General features: G+C 49.1%; 1 protein-coding gene across 1 annotated transcript; it reads right to left on the bottom strand.

Annotated features, from left to right (window-relative positions):
• Positions 1-14,244: 14,244 nt before the first annotated feature.
• On the bottom strand, positions 14,245-15,666 carry LOC123158392 (transcription repressor OFP1). The gene has a single exon (XM_044576418.1). It carries the CDS (start codon positions 15,550-15,552, stop codon positions 14,410-14,412), a length of 1,143 nt encoding a protein of 380 aa, XP_044432353.1. The 5' UTR covers positions 15,553-15,666; the 3' UTR covers positions 14,245-14,409.
• Positions 15,667-20,869: the final 5,203 nt, after the last annotated feature.

Raw genomic sequence — 20,869 nt, 5'->3', positions numbered from 1 at the left:
ACCGGAAACATAATACATGTGTGAATACATAGACAAACAAAGTGTCACTAGTATGCCTCTACTTGACTAGCTCGTTAATCAAAGATGGTTATGTTTCCTGACCATGAACAATGAGTTGTTATTTGAGTAACGAGATCACATCATTAGTTGAATGATCTGATTGACATGACCCATTCCATTAGCTTAGCACCTGATCGTTTAGTATGTTGCTATTGCTTTCTTCATGACTTATACATGTTCCTATGACTATGAGATTATGCAACTCCCGTTCGCCGGAGGAACACTTTGGGTGCTACCAAACGTCACAACGTAACTGGGTGATTATAAAGGAGCATTACAGGTGTCTCCAAAAGTAGATGTTGGGTTGGCGTATTTCGAGATTAGGATTTGTCACTCCGATTGTCGGAGAGGTATCTCTGGGCCCTCTCGGTAATGCACATCACATAAGCCTTGCAAGCACTGCAACTAATATGTTAGTTGTGAGATGATGTATTACGGAACGAGTAAAGAGACTTGCCAGTAACGAAATTGAACTAGGTATTGGATACCGACGATCGAATCTCGGGCAAGTGACATACCGATGACAAAGGGAACAGCGTATGTTGTTATGCGGTCTGACCGATAAAGATCTTCGTAGAATATGTAGGAGCCAACATGGGCATCCAGGTCCCGCTATTGGTTATTGACCGGAGACGTGTCTCGGTCATGTCTACATTGTTCTCGAACCCGTAGGGTCCGCACGCTTAAGGTTACGATGACAGTTATATTATGAGTTTACATGTTTTGATGAACCGAAGGAGTTCGGAGTCCCGGATGAGATCGGGGACATGACGAGGAGTCTCGAAATAGTCGAGACGTAAAGATTCATATATTGGATGATATGGTTAGGCCAAGGGGTCAAGCCCATGAGGCTTTAGATCGGTGCAAAAAAGGAGTTTTGCGGAGGCCAGGGGGCCAAACGCCGGAGACCCTGGCGTCTGGCCCTGGGCCAGACGCCGAGGCCCATGGCGTCTGGGCCAGACGCCAAGGATTGTGGCGTTTGGTCCTGGAGTCCGAGTGAGACTCTTGCCTTTCGGGCAAAACCGACTTTGAGGAGGCTTTTGCTCCAAGTTTCGACCCCGGGGCTCAACATATAAATAGAGGGGCAGGGCTAGCACCAAAGACACAGCAAGTTGATCCACGTGATCTATTCCTTAGCCGTGTGCGGTGCCCCCTGCCACCATATACCTCGATAATACTGTAGCGGAGTTTAGGCGAAGCCCTGCTGCTGTAGTTCATCAAGATCGTCACCACGCCGTCGTGCTGACGGAACTCTTCCCCGACGCTTTGCTGGATCGGAGTCCGGGGATCGTCATCGAGCTGAACGTGTGCTCGAACTCGGAGGTGCCGTAGTTTCGGTGCTTGATCAGTTGGATCGTGAAGACGTACGACTACTTCCTCTACGTCGTGTCATCGCTTCCGCAGTCGGTCTGCGTTGGGTACGTAGACAACACTCTCCCCTCGTTGCTATGCATCACATGATCTTGCGTGTGCGTAGGAATTTTTTTGAAATTACTACGAAACCCAACAGTGGCATCCGAGCCTAGGTTATTTATGTTGATGTTATATGCACGAGTAGAACACAAGTGAGTTGTGGACGATACAAGTCATACTGCCTACCAGCATGTCATACTTTGGTTCGGCGGTATTGTTGGACGAGACGACCCGGACCAACCTTACGCGTACGCTTACGCGAGACCGGTTCCCTCGACGTGCTTTGCACATAGATGGCTTGCGGGCGACTGTCTCTCCAACTTTAGTTGAACCGAGTATGGCTACGCCCGGTCCTTGAGAAGGTTAAAACGGAGTCTATTTGACAAACTATCGTTGTGGTTTTGATAAGTAGGTGAGATTGGTTCTTACTTAAGCCCGTAGCAGCCACGTAAAACATGCAACAACAAAGTAGAGGACGTCTAACTTGTTTTTGCAGGGCATGTTGTGATGTGATATGGTCAAGGCATGATGCTGAATTTTATTGTATGAGATGATCATGTTTTGTAACCAAGTTATCGGCAACTGGCAGGAGCCATATGGTTGTCGCTTTATTGTATGCAATGCAATCGCGATGTAATGCTTTACTTTATTACTAAACGGTAGTGATAGTCGTGGAAGCATAAGATTGGCGAGACGACAACGATGCTACGATGGAGATCAAGGTGTCGCGCCGGTGACGATGGTGATCATGACGGTGCTTCGGAGATGGAGATCACAAGCACAAGATGATGATGACCATATCATATCACTTATATTGATTGCATGTGATGTTTATCTTTTTATGCATCTTATCTTGCTTTGATTGACGATAGCATTATAAGATGATCTCTCACTAAATTATCAAGAAGTGTTCTCCCTGAGTATGCACCGTTGCCAAAGTTCGTCGTGCCCAGACACCACGTGATGATCGGGTGTGATAAGCTCTACGTCCATCTACAACGGGTGCAAGCCAGTTTTTGCACACGCAGAATACTCAGGTTAAACTTGACGAGCCTAGCATATGCAGATATGGCCTCGGAACACGGAGACTGAAAGGTCGAGCGTGAATCATATAGTAGATATGATCAACATAACGATGTTCACCATTGAAAACTACTCCATCTCACGTGATGATCGGTCATGGTTTAGTTGATTTGGATCACGTAATCACTTAGAGGATTAGAGGGATGTCTATCTAAGTGGGAGTTCTTAAATAATATGATTAATTGAACTTAAATTTATCATGAACTTAGTACCTGATAGTATCTTGCTTGTTTATGTTGATTGTAGATAGATGGCTCGTGCTGTTGTTCCATTGAATTTTAATGCGTTCCTTGAGAAAGCAAAGTTGAAAGATGATGGTAGCAATTACACGGACTGGGTCCGTAACTTGAGGATTATCCTCATTGCTGCACAGAAAAATTACGTCCTGGAAGCACCGCTGGGTGCCAGGCCTGCTGCTGGAGCAACACCAGATGTTATGAACATCTGGTAGAGCAAAGCTGATGACTACTCGATAGTTCAGTGTGCCATGCTTTACGGCTTAGAATCGGGACTTCAACGACGTTTTGAACGTCATGGAGCATATGAGATGTTCCAGGAGTTGAAGTTAATATTTCAAGCAAATGCCCGAATTGAGAGATATGAAGTCTCCAATAAGTTCTATAGCTGCAAGATGGAGAAGAACAGTTCTGTCAGTGAGCATATACTCAAAATGTCTGGGTATAATAATCACTTGATTCAATTGGGAGTTAATCTTCCGGATGATTGCGTTATTGACAGAATTCTCCAATCACTGCCACCAAGCTACAAGAGCTTCGTGATGAACTATAATATGCAAGGGATGAACAAGACTATTCCCGAGCTCTTCGCAATGCTGAAAGCTGCGGAGGTAGAAATCAAGAAGGAGCATCAAGTGTTGATGGTTAACAAGACCACTAGTTTCAAGAAAAAGGGCAAAGGGAAGAAAAAGGGGAACTTCAAGAAGAACGGCAAGCAAGTTGCTGCTCAAGAGAAGAAACCCAAGTCTGGACCTAAGCCTGAAACTGAGTGCTTCTACTGCAAGCAGACTGGTCACTGGAAGCGGAACTGCCCCAAGTATTTGGCGGATAAGAAGGATGGCAAGGTGAACAAAGGTATATGTGATATACATGTTATTGATGTGTACCTTACTAGAGCTCGCAGTAGCACCTGGGTATTTGATACTGGTTCTGTTGCTAATATTTGCAACTCGAAACAGGGACTACAGAATAAGCGAGCACTGGCAAAGGACGAGGTGACGATGCGCGTGGGAAACGGTTCCAAAGTCGATGTGATCGCAGTCGGCACGCTACCTCTACATCTACCTTCGGGATTAATATTAGACCTAAGTAATTGTTATTTGGTGCCAGCGTTGAGCATGAACATTATATCTGGATCTTGTTTAATGCGAGATGGTTATTCATTTAAATCAGAGAATAATGGTTGTTCTATTTATATGAGTAATATCTTTTATGGTCATGCACCCTTGAAGAGTGGTCTATTTTTATTGAATCTCGATAGTAGTAATACACATATTCATAATGTTGAAGCCAAAAGATGCAGAGTTGATAATGAAAGTGCAACTTATTTGTGGCACTGTCGTTTAGGTCATATCGGTATAAAGCGCATGAAGAAACTCCATACCGATGGACTTTTGGAACCACTTGATTATGAATCACTTGGTACTTGCGAACCGTGCCTCATGGGCAAGATGACTAAAACACCGTTCTCCGATACTATGGAGAGAGCAACAGATTTGTTGGAAATCATACATACCGATGTATGTGGCCCGATGAATATTGAGGCTCGTGGCGGATATCGTTATTTTCTCACCTTCACAGATGATTTAAGCATATATGGGTATATTTACTTAATGAAACATAAGTCTGAAACATTTGAAAAGTTCAAAGAATTTCAGAGTGAAGTTGAAAATCATCGTAACAAGAAAATAAAGTTTCTACGATCTGATCGTGGAGGAGAATATTTGAGTTACGAGTTTGGTGTACATTTGAAAAACTGTGGAATAGTTTCGCAACTCACGCCACCCGAAACACCACAGCGTAATGGTGTGTCCGAACGTCATAATCGTACTTTACTAGATATGGTGCGATCTATGATGTCTCTTACTGATTTACCGCTATCATTTTGGGGATATGCTTTAGAGACGGCCGCATTCACGTTAAATAGGGCACCATCAAAATCCGTTGAGACGACGCCTTATGAACTGTGGTTTGGCAAGAAACCAAAGTTGTCGTTTCTTAAAGTTTGGGGCTGCGATGCTTATGTGAAAAAGCTTCAACCTGATAAGCTCGAACCCAAATCGGAGAAATGTGTCTTCATAGGATACCCAAAGGAGACTATTGGGTACACCTTCTATCACAGATCCGAAGGCAAGACATTCGTTGCTAAGAATGGATCCTTTCTAGAGAAGGAGTTTCTCTCGAAAGAAGTGAGTGGGAGGAAAGTAGAACTTGACGAGGTAACTGTACCTGCTCCCTTACTGGAGAATAGTTCATCACAGAAAACTGTTTCAGTGACACCTACACCAGTTAGTGAAGAAGCCAATGATAATGATCATGAAACTTCAGATCAAGATACTGCTGAACCTCGTAGATCAACGAGAGTAAGATCCACACCAGAGTGGTACGGTAATCCTATTCTGGAAGTCATGATACTAGATCATGATGAACCTACGAACTATGAAGAAGCGATGGTGAGCCCAGATTCCGCAAAGTGGCTTGAAGCCATGAAATCTGAGATGGGATCCATGTATGAGAACAAAGTATGGACTTTGGTTGACTTGCCCGATGATCGGCAAGCAATTGAGAATAAATGGATCTTTAAGAAGAAGACTGACGCTGATGGTAATGTTACTGTCTACAAAGCTCGACTTGTCGCAAAAGGTTTTCGACAAGTTCAAGGGATTGACTACGATGAGACCTTCTCACCTGTAGCGATGCTTAAGTCCGTCCGAATCATGTTAGCAATTGCCACATTTTATGATTATGAAATTTGGCAGATGGATGTCAAAACTGCATTCCTGAATGGATTTCTGGAAGAAGAGTTGTATATGATGCAACCGGAAGGTTTTGTCGATCCAAAGGGAGCTAACAAAGTGTGCAAGCTCCAGCGATCCATTTATGGACTGGTGCAAGCCTCTCGGAGATGGAATAAACGTTTTGATAGTGTGATCAAAGCATTTGGTTTTATACAGACTTTCGGAGAAGCCTGTATTTACAAGAAAGTGAGTGGGAGCTCTGTAGCATTTCTGATATTATATGTGGATGACATATTGCTGATTGGAAATGATATAGAATTTCTGGATAGCATAAAGGGATACTTGAATAAAAGTTTTTCAATGAAAGACCTCGGTGAAGCTGCTTACATATTAGGCATTAAGATCTATAGAGATAGATCAAGACGCTTAATTGGACTTTCACAAAGCACATACCTTGACAAGATTTTGAAGAAATTCAAAATGGATCAAGCAAAGAAAGGATTCTTGCCTGTATTACAAGGTGTGAAGTTGAGTAAGACTCAATGCCCGACCACTGCAGAAGATAGAGAGAATATGAAAGATGTTCCCTATGCATCAGCCATAGGCTCTATCATGTATGCAATGCTGTGTACCAGACCTGATGTGTGCCTTGCTATAAGTTTAGCAGGGAGGTACCAAAGTAATCCAGGAGTGGATCACTGGACAGCGGTCAAGAACATCCTGAAATACCTGAAAAGGACTAAGGATATGTTTCTCGTATATGGAGGTGACAAAGAGCTCACCGTAAAAGGTTACGTTAATGCAAGCTTTGACACTGATCCGGACGATTCTAAATCGCAAACCGGATATGTGTTTACTTTAAACGGTGGAGCTGTCAGTTGGTGCAGTTCTAAACAAAGCGTCGTAGCGGGATCTACATGTGAAGCGGAATACATAGCTGCTTCGGAAGCAGCAAACGAAGGAGTCTGGATGAAGGAGTTCATATCCGATCTAGGTGTCATACCTAATGTATCGGGTCCAATGAAAATCTTTTGTGACAATACTGGTGCAATTGCCTTGGCAAAGGAATCCAGATTTCACAAAAGGACCAAACACATCAAGAGACGCTTCAACTCCATCCGGGATCTGGTCCAGGTGGGAGACATAGAGATTTGCAAGATACATACGGATCTGAATGTTGCAGACCCGTTGACTAAGCCTCTTCCACAAGCAAAACATGATCAGCACCAAAGCTCCATGGGTGTTAGAATCATTACAGTGTAATCTAGATTATTGACTCTAGTGCAAGTGGGAGACTGAAGGAAATATTCCCTAGAGGCAATAATAAAGTTATTATTTATTTCCTTATAATCATGATAAATGTTTATTATTCATGCTAGAATTGTATTAACCGGAAACATAATACATGTGTGAATACATAGACAAACAAAGTGTCACTAGTATGCCTCTACTTGACTAGCTCGTTAATCAAAGATGGTTATGTTTCCTGACCATGAACAATGAGTTGTTATTTGAGTAACGAGATCACATCATTAGTTGAATGATCTGATTGACATGACCCATTCCATTAGCTTAGCACCTGATCGTTTAGTATGTTGCTATTGCTTTCTTCATGACTTATACATGTTCCTATGACTATGAGATTATGCAACTCCCGTTTGCCGGAGGAACACTTTGGGTGCTACCAAACGTCACAACGTAACTGGGTGATTATAAAGGAGCATTACAGGTGTCTCCAAAAGTAGATGTTGGGTTGGCGTATTTCGAGATTAGGATTTGTCACTCCGATTGTCGGAGAGGTATCTCTGGGCCCTCTCGGTAATGCACATCACATAAGCCTTGCAAGCACTGCAACTAATATGTTAGTTGTGAGATGATGTATTACGGAACGAGTAAAGAGACTTGCCAGTAACGAAATTGAACTAGGTATTGGATACCGACGATCGAATCTCGGGCAAGTGACATACCGATGACAAAGGGAACAACGTATGTTGTTATGCGGTCTGACCGATAAAGATCTTCGTAGAATATGTAGGAGCCAATATGGGCATCCAGGTCCCGCTATTGGTTATTGACCGGAGACGTGTCTCGGTCATGTCTACATTGTTCTCGAACCCGTAGGGTCCGCACGCTTAAGGTTACGATGACAGTTATATTATGAGTTTACATGTTTTGATGAACCGAAGGAGTTCGAAGTCCCGGATGAGATCGGGGACATGACGAGGAGTCTCGAAATGGTCGAGACGTAAAGATTCATATATTGGATGATATGGTTAGGCCAAGGGGTCAAGCCCATGAGGCTTTAGATCGGTGCAAAAAGGAGTTTTGCGGAGGCCAGGGGGCCAAACGCCGGAGACCCTGGCGTCTGGCCCTGGGCCAGACGCCGAGGCCCATGGCGTCTGGGCCAGACGCCAAGGATTGTGGCGTTTGGTCCTGGAGTCCGAGTGGGACTCTTGCCTTTCGGGCAAAACCGACTTTGAGGAGGCTTTTGCTCCAAGTTTCGACCCCGGGGCTCAACATATAAATAGAGGGGCAGGGCTAGCACCAAAGACACAACAAGTTGATCCACGTGATCTATTCCTTAGCCGTGTGCGGTGCCCCCTGCCACCATATACCTCGATAATACTGTAGCGGAGTTTAGGCGAAGCCCTGCTGCTGTAGTTCATCAAGATCGTCACCACGTCGTCGTGCTGACGGAACTCTTCCCCGACACTTTGCTGGATCAGAGTCCGGGGATCGTCATCGAGCTGAACGTGTGCTCGAACTCGGAGGTGCCGTAGTTTCGGTGCTTGATTGGTTGGATCGTGAAGACGTACGACTACTTCCTCTATGTCGTGTCATCGCTTCCGCAGTCGGTCTGCGTTGGGTACGTAGACAACACTCTCCCCTCGTTGCTATGCATCACATGATCTTGCGTGTGCGTAGGAAATTTTTTGAAATTACTACGAAACCCAACAGTCCCAAACTGTGTGTCTAAGGCAGATGGTAACAGGAGGCAGGGGACATGATGTTTACCCAGGTTCAGGCCCTCTTGATGGAGGTAATACCCTACATTCTGCTTGATTGATCTTGATGATATGAGTATTACAAGAGTTGATCTACCACGAGATCGTAGAGGCTAAACCCTAGAAGCCAGCCTATGGTATGATTGTATATTCTCCTACGGATTAAACCCTCTGGTTTATATAGACACCGGAGGGGGATAGGGTTACACAGAGTCGGTTACAAGGGAGGAGATCTACATATCCGTATTGCCAAGGTTGCCTTCCACGCCAAGGAACGCCCCATCCGGACACGAGACGAAGTCTTCAATCTTGTATCTTCATAGTCCAATAGTCCGGCCAAAGAATATAGTCCGGCTGTCCGGAGACCCCCTAATCCAGGACTCCCTTAGTCTTCAAAGATGAAGCTAGCTCTTGGGCGAAGGGCCTTGCTAGTTTATTACCAACATGATGTATTAGTGCCCGAGGCTGGGCAACCCCTTTCTTTTCTGCTCATGTAACCTCTCGCTACGCCTTCCCGTGTGTACGTCGCGCGGTGTTACCCTTGTAACCTAACTCTATTTTGTTCTCCCCTACCTATCAATTGGATGATACATAATTTGCGTATTCATGTGAAAGCATAATAAAATTATACAGAGATTCTGAGACCACAGAACGACCATAACTGCTACCAGAACGAGCCGTCGACGTGCCGCTGTCGCCGCTGTCCTATCAGAGGCGGCGTGACCTTATTGATAACGACCCGAAAGTCTTCATGCGCGTGCCCCTAAGGACTAGAGCTCTGGAGCATGTAGTCGTCACTACCCTTGCATAGATCTGAATCACCCGACAGTAAATCTCGCCACATCATGAGAAACTCTTACCTCAATGCTCCAAGGAGACGGCCGGAATCTACGCCGAAGCTCCATCGACTATGTCTAGATGAACGAACTTGAGGAGGATTGAAGCATGTAAGCAAACTCGAAGAAGAAGCGTCACCACCCGCCTGAGCGCCGCACCTGCCAGGACTAAAAAAACCTAACCCAAACTACTAACTGGAGCGCAGGCACCGAGATTCCCCTTCCCGCCACCGGCCGCCAGAGCGGCAGGCAAAGGGAGGAGAATCCACGGACTCGCCAATGAACTCTGTACGGGAGAGTTTGTCCTGACCTCCTAGTATCGGGGAGAAAAATTGTTGCTCGTGTTTGTTCCAAATTGTTTACACTTTGTCATAACAAAAAAAATCATTTGAAAGATTAAGAGCGTCTACAGCCGGACTTTGCAAATCCGACCCCTCAAACATCAGTGTGTACGGGGACACTGACTGAGCACTCCCTAAGTCCGTGCCTCCACACCCGCGTATCTCATATCCAGTTCCTTATATCCACTCAAATTCATGCAAACATAGTACGCAGATCACTGAACGAACAAAATCGACAGGAAACGGACATATAAACCGATAACAAATGGGCATAATCACATAAACATCACTAAACGGGCATAGTTCACACAGTTCAACGACCCGGCACACTCTAACTACATACTAGAACTAGATTATATAAAAGGAGAGGGCGAGCTTCACCACTTCCTCGCCGACCCTTTGCCCTTCCGGTCGGTGGCGCTGCTGTAGGCATCTGCAAACAGGAGGTGGGTCGACGTTGGAGCCGTCGGAGTCAGACCCGTCGAAGGAGGAGGAGGAGATGACGATGTAGTCTTGCAAGCGCCAGACGATGTGGTCTTGCTTGCGCTTGAGCTTGGCCACCCTCGCCGCCTCCGCCGCCGCCGCTGCCTCCCGCTCGGATTGCTCAATGCCAAGCGGGAGCTGCTTGGCGTTGATCCTCCGGAGTCGCCGGGTGTCCGCCTCCGCCGTGGTAAGTGAGCTACGACACACCCATTGGAGGAGACGCTCCTCCTCGTCGGGCACCGGCATCACGCGGTGGGGCAGGCGGACTGCGCAACCGTGTCGGACCCACCCCCCATCTCGCTTGCCCTCTGCCTCTCGCGGCGGTTGGCGCGTGCCTCTGATTCTGGATTTCGCATCCGCGGCGCCGACGGAGCGGGCATTAGAATTGAACGCTGCTCCGGCGGAGTGGGCACTAGAACCCACTCATCATCGGAGATGTCGTCGGAGTGGCTGCCGGTACTTGACATGCTCGTCGGCGCTAGGGATTGGACGGATTGGAAAAAGGGAATCGTCAAGGAGCGGAGCGGAGCAAAGTGAGCTAGGCCGAGAGCTGTAACGACAATTAGGGGATCGTCAGGGATCTCAAACTACTGCTTATGGCCGAGAGCTATACGAATGACGTATGATCTGGTTGTTTGCCTCTGCTTTATAAAAGTTGGGGCCGGAGCCCCTTTGGTTTAAAATATGAATCCCAGTCAAGTGATAGGCAATTGTCGATAGAAAGAAAAGCTGAAAAATAAAATTTGCATGAATCCCAATGTAAAATCCATAAATATAGCATCAATTTAACTAGTCTCAGTCGATTGAGATTTAACAACACTAATAAAAATGGCTTGTTTTGTTTACCACCACGGCAAAGACAGCCAAAAGAAGTACTGTATAAATTTCGTGCTTCCGCAAGGTGCTGTAAATCTCCTTTTGGTCATGGCGAGTTGGTGACTGCCAGGTGCGTGCGCAATGCAAGCACGACCAGCTGACCCAGGTGTAGCGCGATTGACACGGCACTATTCACCGTCAGCAGGTCACCGCTGCCTGCCTGGGCAGTCCAAACGAAACATCTTGTCCATGCAGCCAAGTGGAGACGGGCGAGGTGACATAATTTGACGGCCCGCACTGCAACCGCCAGATGATGATACTAGTCCGGTCCCGAAGCTGCAATCCGGGAGACAGACATATATACGGCCGCGTAGCTGCCACCGCCGATTGGCTCCCGGGCCCTGTCACCCGTGCGTGCGACCTCTCGGTTGAAGCTTCGGCAAGAGCACAGCAGTAGGAGCATCTTCAACCGTTCGACCTCTGGGTGCCTGAAATATCACCGTCTGAAGCGCGCCGGCAATATTTTTGGGTGTTCGGTTTCCCAACCGCCGCCCAAGGCCAACCTAGGCGCCGTCTTTTTGAAAAATAAACTCGGCCAAAATCGGCCAAACACGACAAAATTCAGCCAAATTCAACACATATGAGGCGATTTCATTGATTTTTTTCCATAAAAACTTAAAAACATAATTAAAAACTACTGCGCCGCCTTCCGCCGCCCCTCCTACATGCCGAACAATGCGCCGAAGGCGCTGTAGTCGTCGTCGGCCTCCTTCTTCACGCTGTCGCCGTCCTTCCTGCACCCCTTTCCTGCGTTGCCTTGGCGGACGGGTTTGGTTGGCGGCGGTGGTGCGTCGTCGTCACTGTCCTCGAGAATGATGACGCCGCGCGTGTCGCGGCTGCGGCAATCTCCTCGAGGGTGCGGCGCTGCCGTTCCATCTCCAGTTTGACATAGTCCTCGCGCCCACTTGAGCGCGTCCTCGTCGGCGGCGACGGGCAAGTCGTCGTGTCCGCTCTTCACGGCGACGAGCCCTGGCTCCGTCTTCGGCTTGACGAGGCGGGAGGAAGAGGAGCCACGGCCGCACTCGTCGCCCCCCCCCCCCCGGGTGCGCCGCCCTAGCGGCGTCTCCACGAGCTCGGCCTTGACGCTGGCGAGCGCCGGCGATCCGGACGAGTGGGAGTGGGAGGAGGAGGAGGACCCGCCCGCCATGTGTTGCGGCAACCAAATGCCACCGTCGCTTCGGCGCTCGATCTCGTCGTGGAAGTGGGCAGGATGGTCGATGACGGACTGCGAGGGGACTGGGACGCCTCCAGCACGAAGCCTCACCGTCCCGGCGCATGCATGTCAGGCGGCGGCGGGTAGTTTGCCTCGTGGAGGAGGTGCGCCTCCCACTCATGCAGGGTATGACGGCCGAAGCCGTTGGCCGCCGCACCGTCGCCCGGGAAATGCTCACCCATCGGAGGACGTAGACGCGGTGGCTGGTGTCGGGGAAGAGAGAGACGGGATGGGGCGGCGCCGACGAGAGAGGGACACCAGGCGAAGGAGAGTGTGGCCACCGGCGAGGAGAGGGTGGCTTTTTATAGCCGCCGAGGGGCGGTAGACGTGTGTGTACGCGTGGCGGAAGGGGGATGGCGCGTCGCAGGGCCTTCACTGCGCCGCCTGTGGAGAATCAGCGGAAGGCTGACCGGTAACAGCCTTGGCATTGATTCTTCACGGAAAACGAGGCGCCGAGGAAGACGAGACGCGGCTGGTCCCTGACTTGGCGGGCCCGCCGGACTTACGCATCAAAAATGTTTCCCCCGGCGCCCCCCTGCGCGTCGGGTTCGTCCTGAATCCGTCGTCGTCAATTTCGGTCCTAACCGGCGAAATTTGGACTTCTGAAGACGCGACTGGACCGATTTTTAGACGCCGGTGGATTGTTAGACACCGCCGGCGCCAATTTCCAAGGCAGACCCCATATCGCCACGCGCGACCCCATCTCCATTTTAGGTCCGTGTCCGTTCTGCTATATTTTCAGATCAAAGTTGTTTTGAATTTGAGGCAAAAGCAGCTGTGCCCACTTCCACTCCCCTGGCGAAGTTGGTACACGATCTACAGTGTCACCGCTGTGTGCGCGTACATGCGTGTTAATTTGGGAGCGCACGCAGCCAAAGGCCTCGGCCGGGACAAAGCTAGGGCGGGCAGTTGCACGTATACGGCGCGGTCCTGCCCTGCCATGTCGAATGATGTGGGATGATTTGGCAAATATCCGTGAGCAGGACGTACGTGAACGTGGGCAAAGTGTGCGGTGCGGCGATAAGCTGTACCGACCTTTGTCAAGCCTGTGTTTCGTTCTCGGTAATGTGTTCTTCCTCGCAGGAATAAAATCACGGCCAAATTCAGTTGGTTTTCTGATGAATCGCATGCTCCTTTCAACAGCGGCAAACAGCATCGTTATCTTCAGGCGATACTACCACCCAAACACGGGCGGTTGCTGTGCTGCCTCCGCGGGCAATCATGCGTCCCTACTGTTCTGTTGTGTTGTGTTCTTATTCCGCGGCCGGCAGCGTTTGCCAGCGGACGGGCAACCGCCGGGGCTGCCAAAACGGGCCTGGGATCGGTCACGCGGCGCCCGGCTCGGCGTGTCGACAAGGCGATGCCATTCCTGGGGCATCATCCCATGTTTCCCGCGGCGCAAAACAAGAAGCTTTCCTCGTGTGCCCCTCCGCGCCATGGCCCCCCGCCTGCGTCTCGGCCTACCAAGCGGCCGTGCGCTCGCAGCAGTTGGTAAGGAGCAACGAGATCCTGCTCTGTGCCGAGCATTCAACACCAGGGGGGAACACAATAAAGAGACCGCCGTCGCCCAGCCTCTCCGCCTTCATGTCATGACGCCGTATGGATGGGGTACGCCGTCGCGTACAACAGTAGAAATGGAGGCTCAAGCTCTTCAATTAGTTCACTGCATGCATGCTGCAGACATTCATGCCAGTAACAGTGACTGGCTTCCAGTGACGGTTACTATCTTACTGGCATGATCACTAGTGACGGTCACCGTCTTACTGGCATGGCATGGATACAGTTCACAACAAGTGTGGCGCTCAAGACATTGAGCAGCAGCATCACACCATCATCACGCGACCAAGCATCCAGCAAAGAAGAACCACGCCGAGCACGGAAAGAACAAAAGTTTCTCTTTTATTTTATTCACTCTACTCTATATGGAGATCACCAACGCATGCAAATCAGTGCAGGAGGGTTGCGAATTTCCTTCTATATATGGAGATCTCTTTTTAATTTGCTATCATTAACAGGATATAGAGCCAATTAATCTAGTTGATTAATGCGGGAGCAATGGTAAGGATAGGATGGGATCCACCATTGCTGCATGCACCGCGGAGCTGCCATGGCCGGCGGCTCTCTTTCACGGCCTGGCGCCGGCGAGGCTCACCCAAATCTGCTCGAAGACGTCGATTATGAGGTCATGGTGCGCCGCGTCGTTGAGGGAGAGGTAGCAGGCCAGGAGGTCCTCCAGGTCCTCCGCGTCCTGGATGCGCTTCGCGCTGATCATCTCCTCCATGGACTCGCGGAAGTCCTGCCGTGGGTCCTCCGACATCTTCACCACCGGGTAGCTGCTCACGATCACCGGCGCCGGCAGCGGTGGCGGTGGCGCCGCCCATTTCCGGGACGGCGGGTTCGCTTTCCTGGCGGTGGCGGCCAGGCGCGGGCTCTTGGAAAGCGTCTTGAGGCGGCGGCGGCCCGACGATGATGCGGAGGAACGCCTCGGCCTGCTGACGCTGCTCTTGTCGGAGGCAGAGCTCGCTCTCGCGGTCGCGTCGGCGTGGTCGGCTTGGGTGACATCCTGCTTGTTCGGCCCAGGCTGTCTCCTCGCCGCTGGCTTGGTCACGATTGGCCGGAGCCTTCTCCCGGGCGTGTCCTCGCCCAGGAGGTCGATGATGATTTCGTTCCGCGACGCGATCACCTTGACGTTGCGGCCGTCGTCCGCCGGGCCTGACACCGTTGGCCTCCGGGGCTCCCCGCCGTCACTCTTGATGCACGTGTCACGACGCCGACCAGAGCTGCCTAGCGCGCCGACCACGGGCTCCTTCCCCCCGGCGGGTCCTCTTTCTTCAGGCGCGTGGTCCACCTTGTGCCGCCTCCTGGCGCTCCTCGTCGGCGACTGCGCTTCCTTGGCCCTGGGCGGCTTCGGAACCGGCGGCGCCGGGACCTCCCTGTCTCTGGTGGAGTAGTAGTACGACGCCCTGCGAGGGAGCGGGGCACGGGGCGACTCCTTGGTCGGCGTGGCCGGCGGCTCGACGTCGGCCTCCGGCTGCTGGACGTCGTTGCTTACCTCCCTGTGCCACCGGGACGACGGCGGCTGCCGCGCGGCCTCCACGCTCCACCGAGCCGACGACTCCCGAGCCGACGGCGGCTGCTGGTAGGACCGGGCCGAGGAGGACCGATGATGCACCCCGACGCCGCCGCGCCCGTGGGCGCCCATGTCGCGGAGCTTGTAGAACCAGGCGTTGGGGATCATGTCGGACAGCCGGAACTTGCGGCGGGCCATGCGCCCTCGCCGGTGCCTGCTCTGCTCGCTCTGTACGACAGTACGAGGAGGAGAAGTGGAGCAGGGGAAACTGCTGTGGACCAGGGAGGAAAGGAGATGAAAAATAGTTGAGCACGAGCGCGGTGACTTGGAGGGGCCGAGGGACCGGCGAGCGATGGTTAAATAGCGGCAGCGTGACGAAGGCGGGCGGGTGGTGGAGCGTGTGACATGAGGCTCCTTTTGTCTCTTCATCTGTGAAGTGTGGGCATCAACATCCCCTGGCTCACTCGACACCTGGCGCCACACTCGATTTATGCATGATACGTTACTCTTTTCAATTCATATTAATTCATATTAAATATTCAGTTTTGCTAAAGCACATCTAGATGTGCCATAAGTATTGCACATCTAAGCCATATGTCATTGATCTTACATTGAGATTCGTCTGAATATTTTCTTTTTCTTTTTTTTTCTCTTTATGCTTGATTCACTCACTTAGATGTGCAATAACTAGAGCACATCTAGATGTGACCTAGACACACCCTTAAATATTTATCATTTTATAGATTTCAAATGGACTACCACATACGGATGTATATAGACATATTTTAAAGTGTAGATTCACTCATTTTGCTCCGTATGTAGTCACTGGTTGAAATATCTAGAAAGACAAATATTTAGGAACGAGGGAGTATATACTAACTAAAGTTGTATTAAAGCTGCATCATATACTAACTAAAGTTGTACAATTAATAGGAAGCTTCTACCACACGCAGGTACGTTGCGCGCGCTTGACGGTGCACCATCCCTCCCCCCCCCCTCATTGGCCCTTCTCCTCTCTTCATTCCCGGCTCTCCATCATACGCAAGACTTCTCCCAAATGGTACCAAGTTGACCTCCCTCCTTTATCAGCACCTCGCCAAGTTATTGACTCGATAGCGGGAAGATCCATTGCCAGCCAGTCTAAATCAGTTGAAACTCCCAAACCAAAATGGCGACCTTCTGTATCCCAAAATGTAACCTAAGTACCGGCGAAAGCCTTACTTTCCTTTTTTCAATCAAGCATCCAACTTGCATCACACCATCTTTCAACTCATCAAAATGGGTATTCAAAAGAAAAGGATATGCACCTTGCGGCGGCAGTGAACAATGGTGGCATTGGCAACTCGACGGGAATCGAGAGCCAGACAATCTAACAACGAACGGAAGTGGGTTGTGAGGACGCGCGCGCACATACACACACACACGGACTCCGGGGAGACGAACAAGAAGATTTAGAAAGAAATGGAAAGATGCAATGAGAAATGAGATGGTGGATGGAATGAGAATGCGACTTAGTTTCAAGCAAATAGCACCGTTGTAGGAAAGAAAGAGTAAGTATACACAATACTACAACTACATGTTTTTACTTGAAATTTGTGGCTTGTTAGTTTGGCAACCTTCCTTCATACAAATTAAGGTAAGGGAAAAATGACTTTGACCAAGGATTTTATCCTACGAGATGTTGCGCAAGCTTCTGGCGCAATAGGGTCGAGGGAACTTTTCTGCCACACAATTGTGTGCAAAAGTAGAAACCCTGAAGGAATCTGTTCCATGTCACCAAGGCCCTCAACAACACAACACCGAGTCTAGCTATTCTTAGACTAGCACCCTCAATAAACGTACCACCATCTCAACTGTGAGCCGTGGACTAATCCGGTAGTATTTAAAGATGGAAAAAGTACATTTTTTTCTCTCAAGTGCGTCACATGTCTACAATTCGCCGATCAATTCCAAAACCGCAAATCCTGTGTGTCCCCCTCCCACCCAACTGTCAAAAGGATGTACTTTTTGCCCCTTTGACCAACTGTCAAAACCATATACTTTTTGTCCCTTTGAGCATTATGGTGGTTTGGTGATGTTGTGGACAATTTTTTTGTTAAACCCCGACATGTAGAACTAACTTAACAACCACATCGAGTAAATAAAATGAGAACTCGTCTGAATTAGGTCTTCACTTTTCCAATGTCATCTACACGAGGAACCCGCCGACGCTGGACCCAGCTACAAAGACGAAGTAATCCTTGTCGTGTGCATGGGTTTGGTAGAGGGATCCTATAGTCGGCCCTTGAGCCTAACCAGTGTGCCGCCTTTTGTGACCCTATTAATCGAGAACATACAATGATACAAACACCGATGGCCAAGCATTGCCATGCTCCATATGTGCAACACCCTTGACATCAGCCTAAGCACCACCCTTGAAAGAAAAGGGGCATCAATGTCATGCCACTCCAACAGAAGTCCTCCCGCCTCCCATGTAGCAGTGGAGATGGGATGTCGCTCCGGCGCTAGGGAAGACAAGGGGGTCCAGTGGTTGCCTACTTGAGCTGATGTTGATAACGATGGTGATGTGGGATAGATAGAAGGTCTTCTAGCTTGAGAAGGGGATGCGAACATGAACGACAAGGTATTTCGACTATGCATCATGGTTTACCACAACAGTGACAAACGATGACACTTGGGGCATGCACCAAGTGTAGAGTTAGAGTGAGGTGAGAAGGTTCCAATAATCTAGTTTTGAGGGAGAGAGATACATCCCATAGCAAGAAATTGGAACCAATGTGAAATGTAAGTGCTCCCATTGATGATTTCATGATTGCTCGTCGAGGATGATTTTTTTCCATTCGGTGGTTGTGGCATAGAGGTAGGCGCAGACGAGGACTCAAACATAATGAGAAGGCAAGCAAAGGGCATGGTGGGAGGCTATTGCGGTGTATATGCATTGGAATCATCGATGTGTTATAGCAGATATGACACCATGACCACATGTAGCCAGCCAGACTTCAATACGCTTGTGCTCCTGCTGATGTCCAACAACAACGGGGGCTTTGCTGGGTGTTCTCGTGGAGCAAGAGGGGACAGATGGTGCGAAAAACTAGTCGACACGACTCCAGAATGGTGAATGGCTTCGTCAGCTAGTGTGAGTAGTCATTGCCGTCATTCGGGTGCTTATGTGGCACCGTGTGAATGGTCAAACATCACCACCGTGTTAGACTTGTGTCAACAACAGAACATGTTACTGCCAAGACCATGGGGGGAGAGACCAAAGCATATGATATTGATAGTTTAAGAACTAATATAAGAATTCCCAGTTCCGGAGTTGAGGGATGATTTATAGTTTATTGATATTGTTCGGGAACAAAAAAAATTGACCCATGTTAGTATTCAATGCCCAACAATAAGGACATTTTACATTCCCATTTACTTAGTCCACCGTTTTATTTTACAATACTTGATTAGATGTCGACCGATGGTCATTGAACATGTACTCTCACATTTTGATGCATCATTTTTCTTCACCTATGGCATCCTCCTACACCCCCCCTTTTGTCCCCACCAGCGTATCACATTATTATAAGAAAAAGAAGTGGCATATTCTATGAACTAGTCTTTGTTGGTCTTGTTGGTGACAAAGTGGCAACAACATCACCAAAGTAAAAATAGAGGACATAGATAGACAATATAAGTTCTAGTTTTCAAAGAATTAACTAGCGGGAGCATTGCCTTCTCATTTAGCAAAAGAGCAGAAAAAATCATTAGATGAAGATGAACCTTTTTTATGGGGGACATGTCGAAACCCTGCCAAGGCACCCAATAAAACAAACTCTAGCCCCAAGTTCTAATAAAGTCGATATTTTAGAGTAAACATTCCAAAACACACCTTCGACTACTGTTTTATGTCACATTGTATTTATGATATAAGTATTTGTGGAGATAAATCAACAATATGATAATTTCAATCTAAATGCTCTAGAAAAAGAAGGCAATCAAAGTTTTTGAAGCCTGATTAACCCATGTGAATTTATTTTTTTGAAACTAAAGTTTAATGGACTCAACATTTTTAATTAAGAAGAAGAGAATTCCTGGCTAATTACGAAAAACTGTGTGAAAACCGATGAAACACGCCCACACAGGGCATCACTGGCCAACCTCGCTACCCACACGATCCACACACAACACTAAGGAAAGGAACACCATCGAGGTTGTGTGCAAACTACCGCCGTCGTCCCTTCTCCCCGAGAAGAGACTCCTTTTCTAATGCATTCAGCCAGCAACGACGCCTCACCACAATGAGAGGACAAGACTTATTGGACTATGCCAAACATTCGGCCACACATGCTAGTGGCAAGGCACCTTCCATTTCGAAGGCGAGCTAAAATGAAGAAATATGCAAGATTGGCGCCATGAAGGATTGCCGAGCCAGACCACTATCTGCAAGTCATTGTCACCACACGGGCCTTGCCGCTGTAGCTCAAAATCCTGCATAACATAGAGACCAAATAACACCACGAGCACGTCAGACGAGCCGACTACCACAACCTTGTTGGGCCCTAACATTGCTCATCCCCATCAATGTTACCACATGAGCCACCGATGACCATGAACTCAAACCATGAGTCCCTCCGACCGGTATCATCTCTAGGATGATGCCCCCAAGAGAGAATGGGGCGCCGAGAAAAGCCATAGCATCACCACAGTCCGACTTGGTAGACCCAGATATGGGGTTTTCCTTGGAACATGTCGGACAAGAAGGTGTGAATTGCAGCTTCGACACCACAAGGTAAGAGTGCCCATAGGCACCACCTTTGACGGCTCTGGCCACAATCAAGAGTACGGCTTGCGCCGACAAACGCGCATGCCCAAGCCCATGAGCGGTCTGGCCATTCAGTCACCATGTCATCGTCTTTAACGTCGGCATGAGACATGCCAGGCCTGAAGGTCGGAAAATGACATCGTAGACCGCGAGGCAATGGAGGGCCTCACCAGAAACCATGCTTTAGAGGGCCGAAGGAGAATCGAAGCTGCTGCCGAGAGGCTACACCAGAACAAATATGAATCGTCGAAAGACGGAGCCGTATGAGCAAAATGAAGCCGCTGCAACCGCCTAGCCTCGACCCACCCCAAGATGTCGCGAGGCTATCGCTGAACCCACACCTACTCCCCGCACCGCCTATCGTCGTACCGCCAGAGGAGCCGCCGCTGTCGTGGAAACCGTCGCCTGGACCACCACCATCCCGAGTGAGGGAGAAGGCGACGCAAGAGCACCCTGCTGCCACTGTCCGCGGCCCGGGCTTAGCCCGACCGCCCCTCCAGCGGCGGCGAGGGGTTGTGGAGGGGATGGAGGGTCGTGGCCCGAGGAATATCGATTTTGAAATGAAAAGCAAAACCTTATAAAAATGTATCACTGAAGTGTGGGTGCAAGGAAAGGATCCCAACGTTTCCCATCTATATAGGCTGGTCATAGTGCTAATATGGTAATTAATACATCATGCATGTCAATTAGGCAATTTTGATGAGA

This window comes from Triticum aestivum, chromosome 1A, assembly GCF_018294505.1.
Source record: "Triticum aestivum cultivar Chinese Spring chromosome 1A, IWGSC CS RefSeq v2.1, whole genome shotgun sequence".
Lineage (NCBI taxonomy): Eukaryota > Viridiplantae > Streptophyta > Magnoliopsida > Poales > Poaceae > Triticum > Triticum aestivum.
The sequence above is the reverse complement of the archived record's forward strand: the minus strand, read 5'-3'. Positions and strand labels throughout refer to the sequence as shown.

Coding starts and splice junctions, on each gene's coding strand:
- LOC123158392 (XM_044576418.1), bottom strand. CDS start 15,552: ATGGCCCGCCGCAAGTTCCGGCTGTCCGACATGATCCCCAACGCCTGG.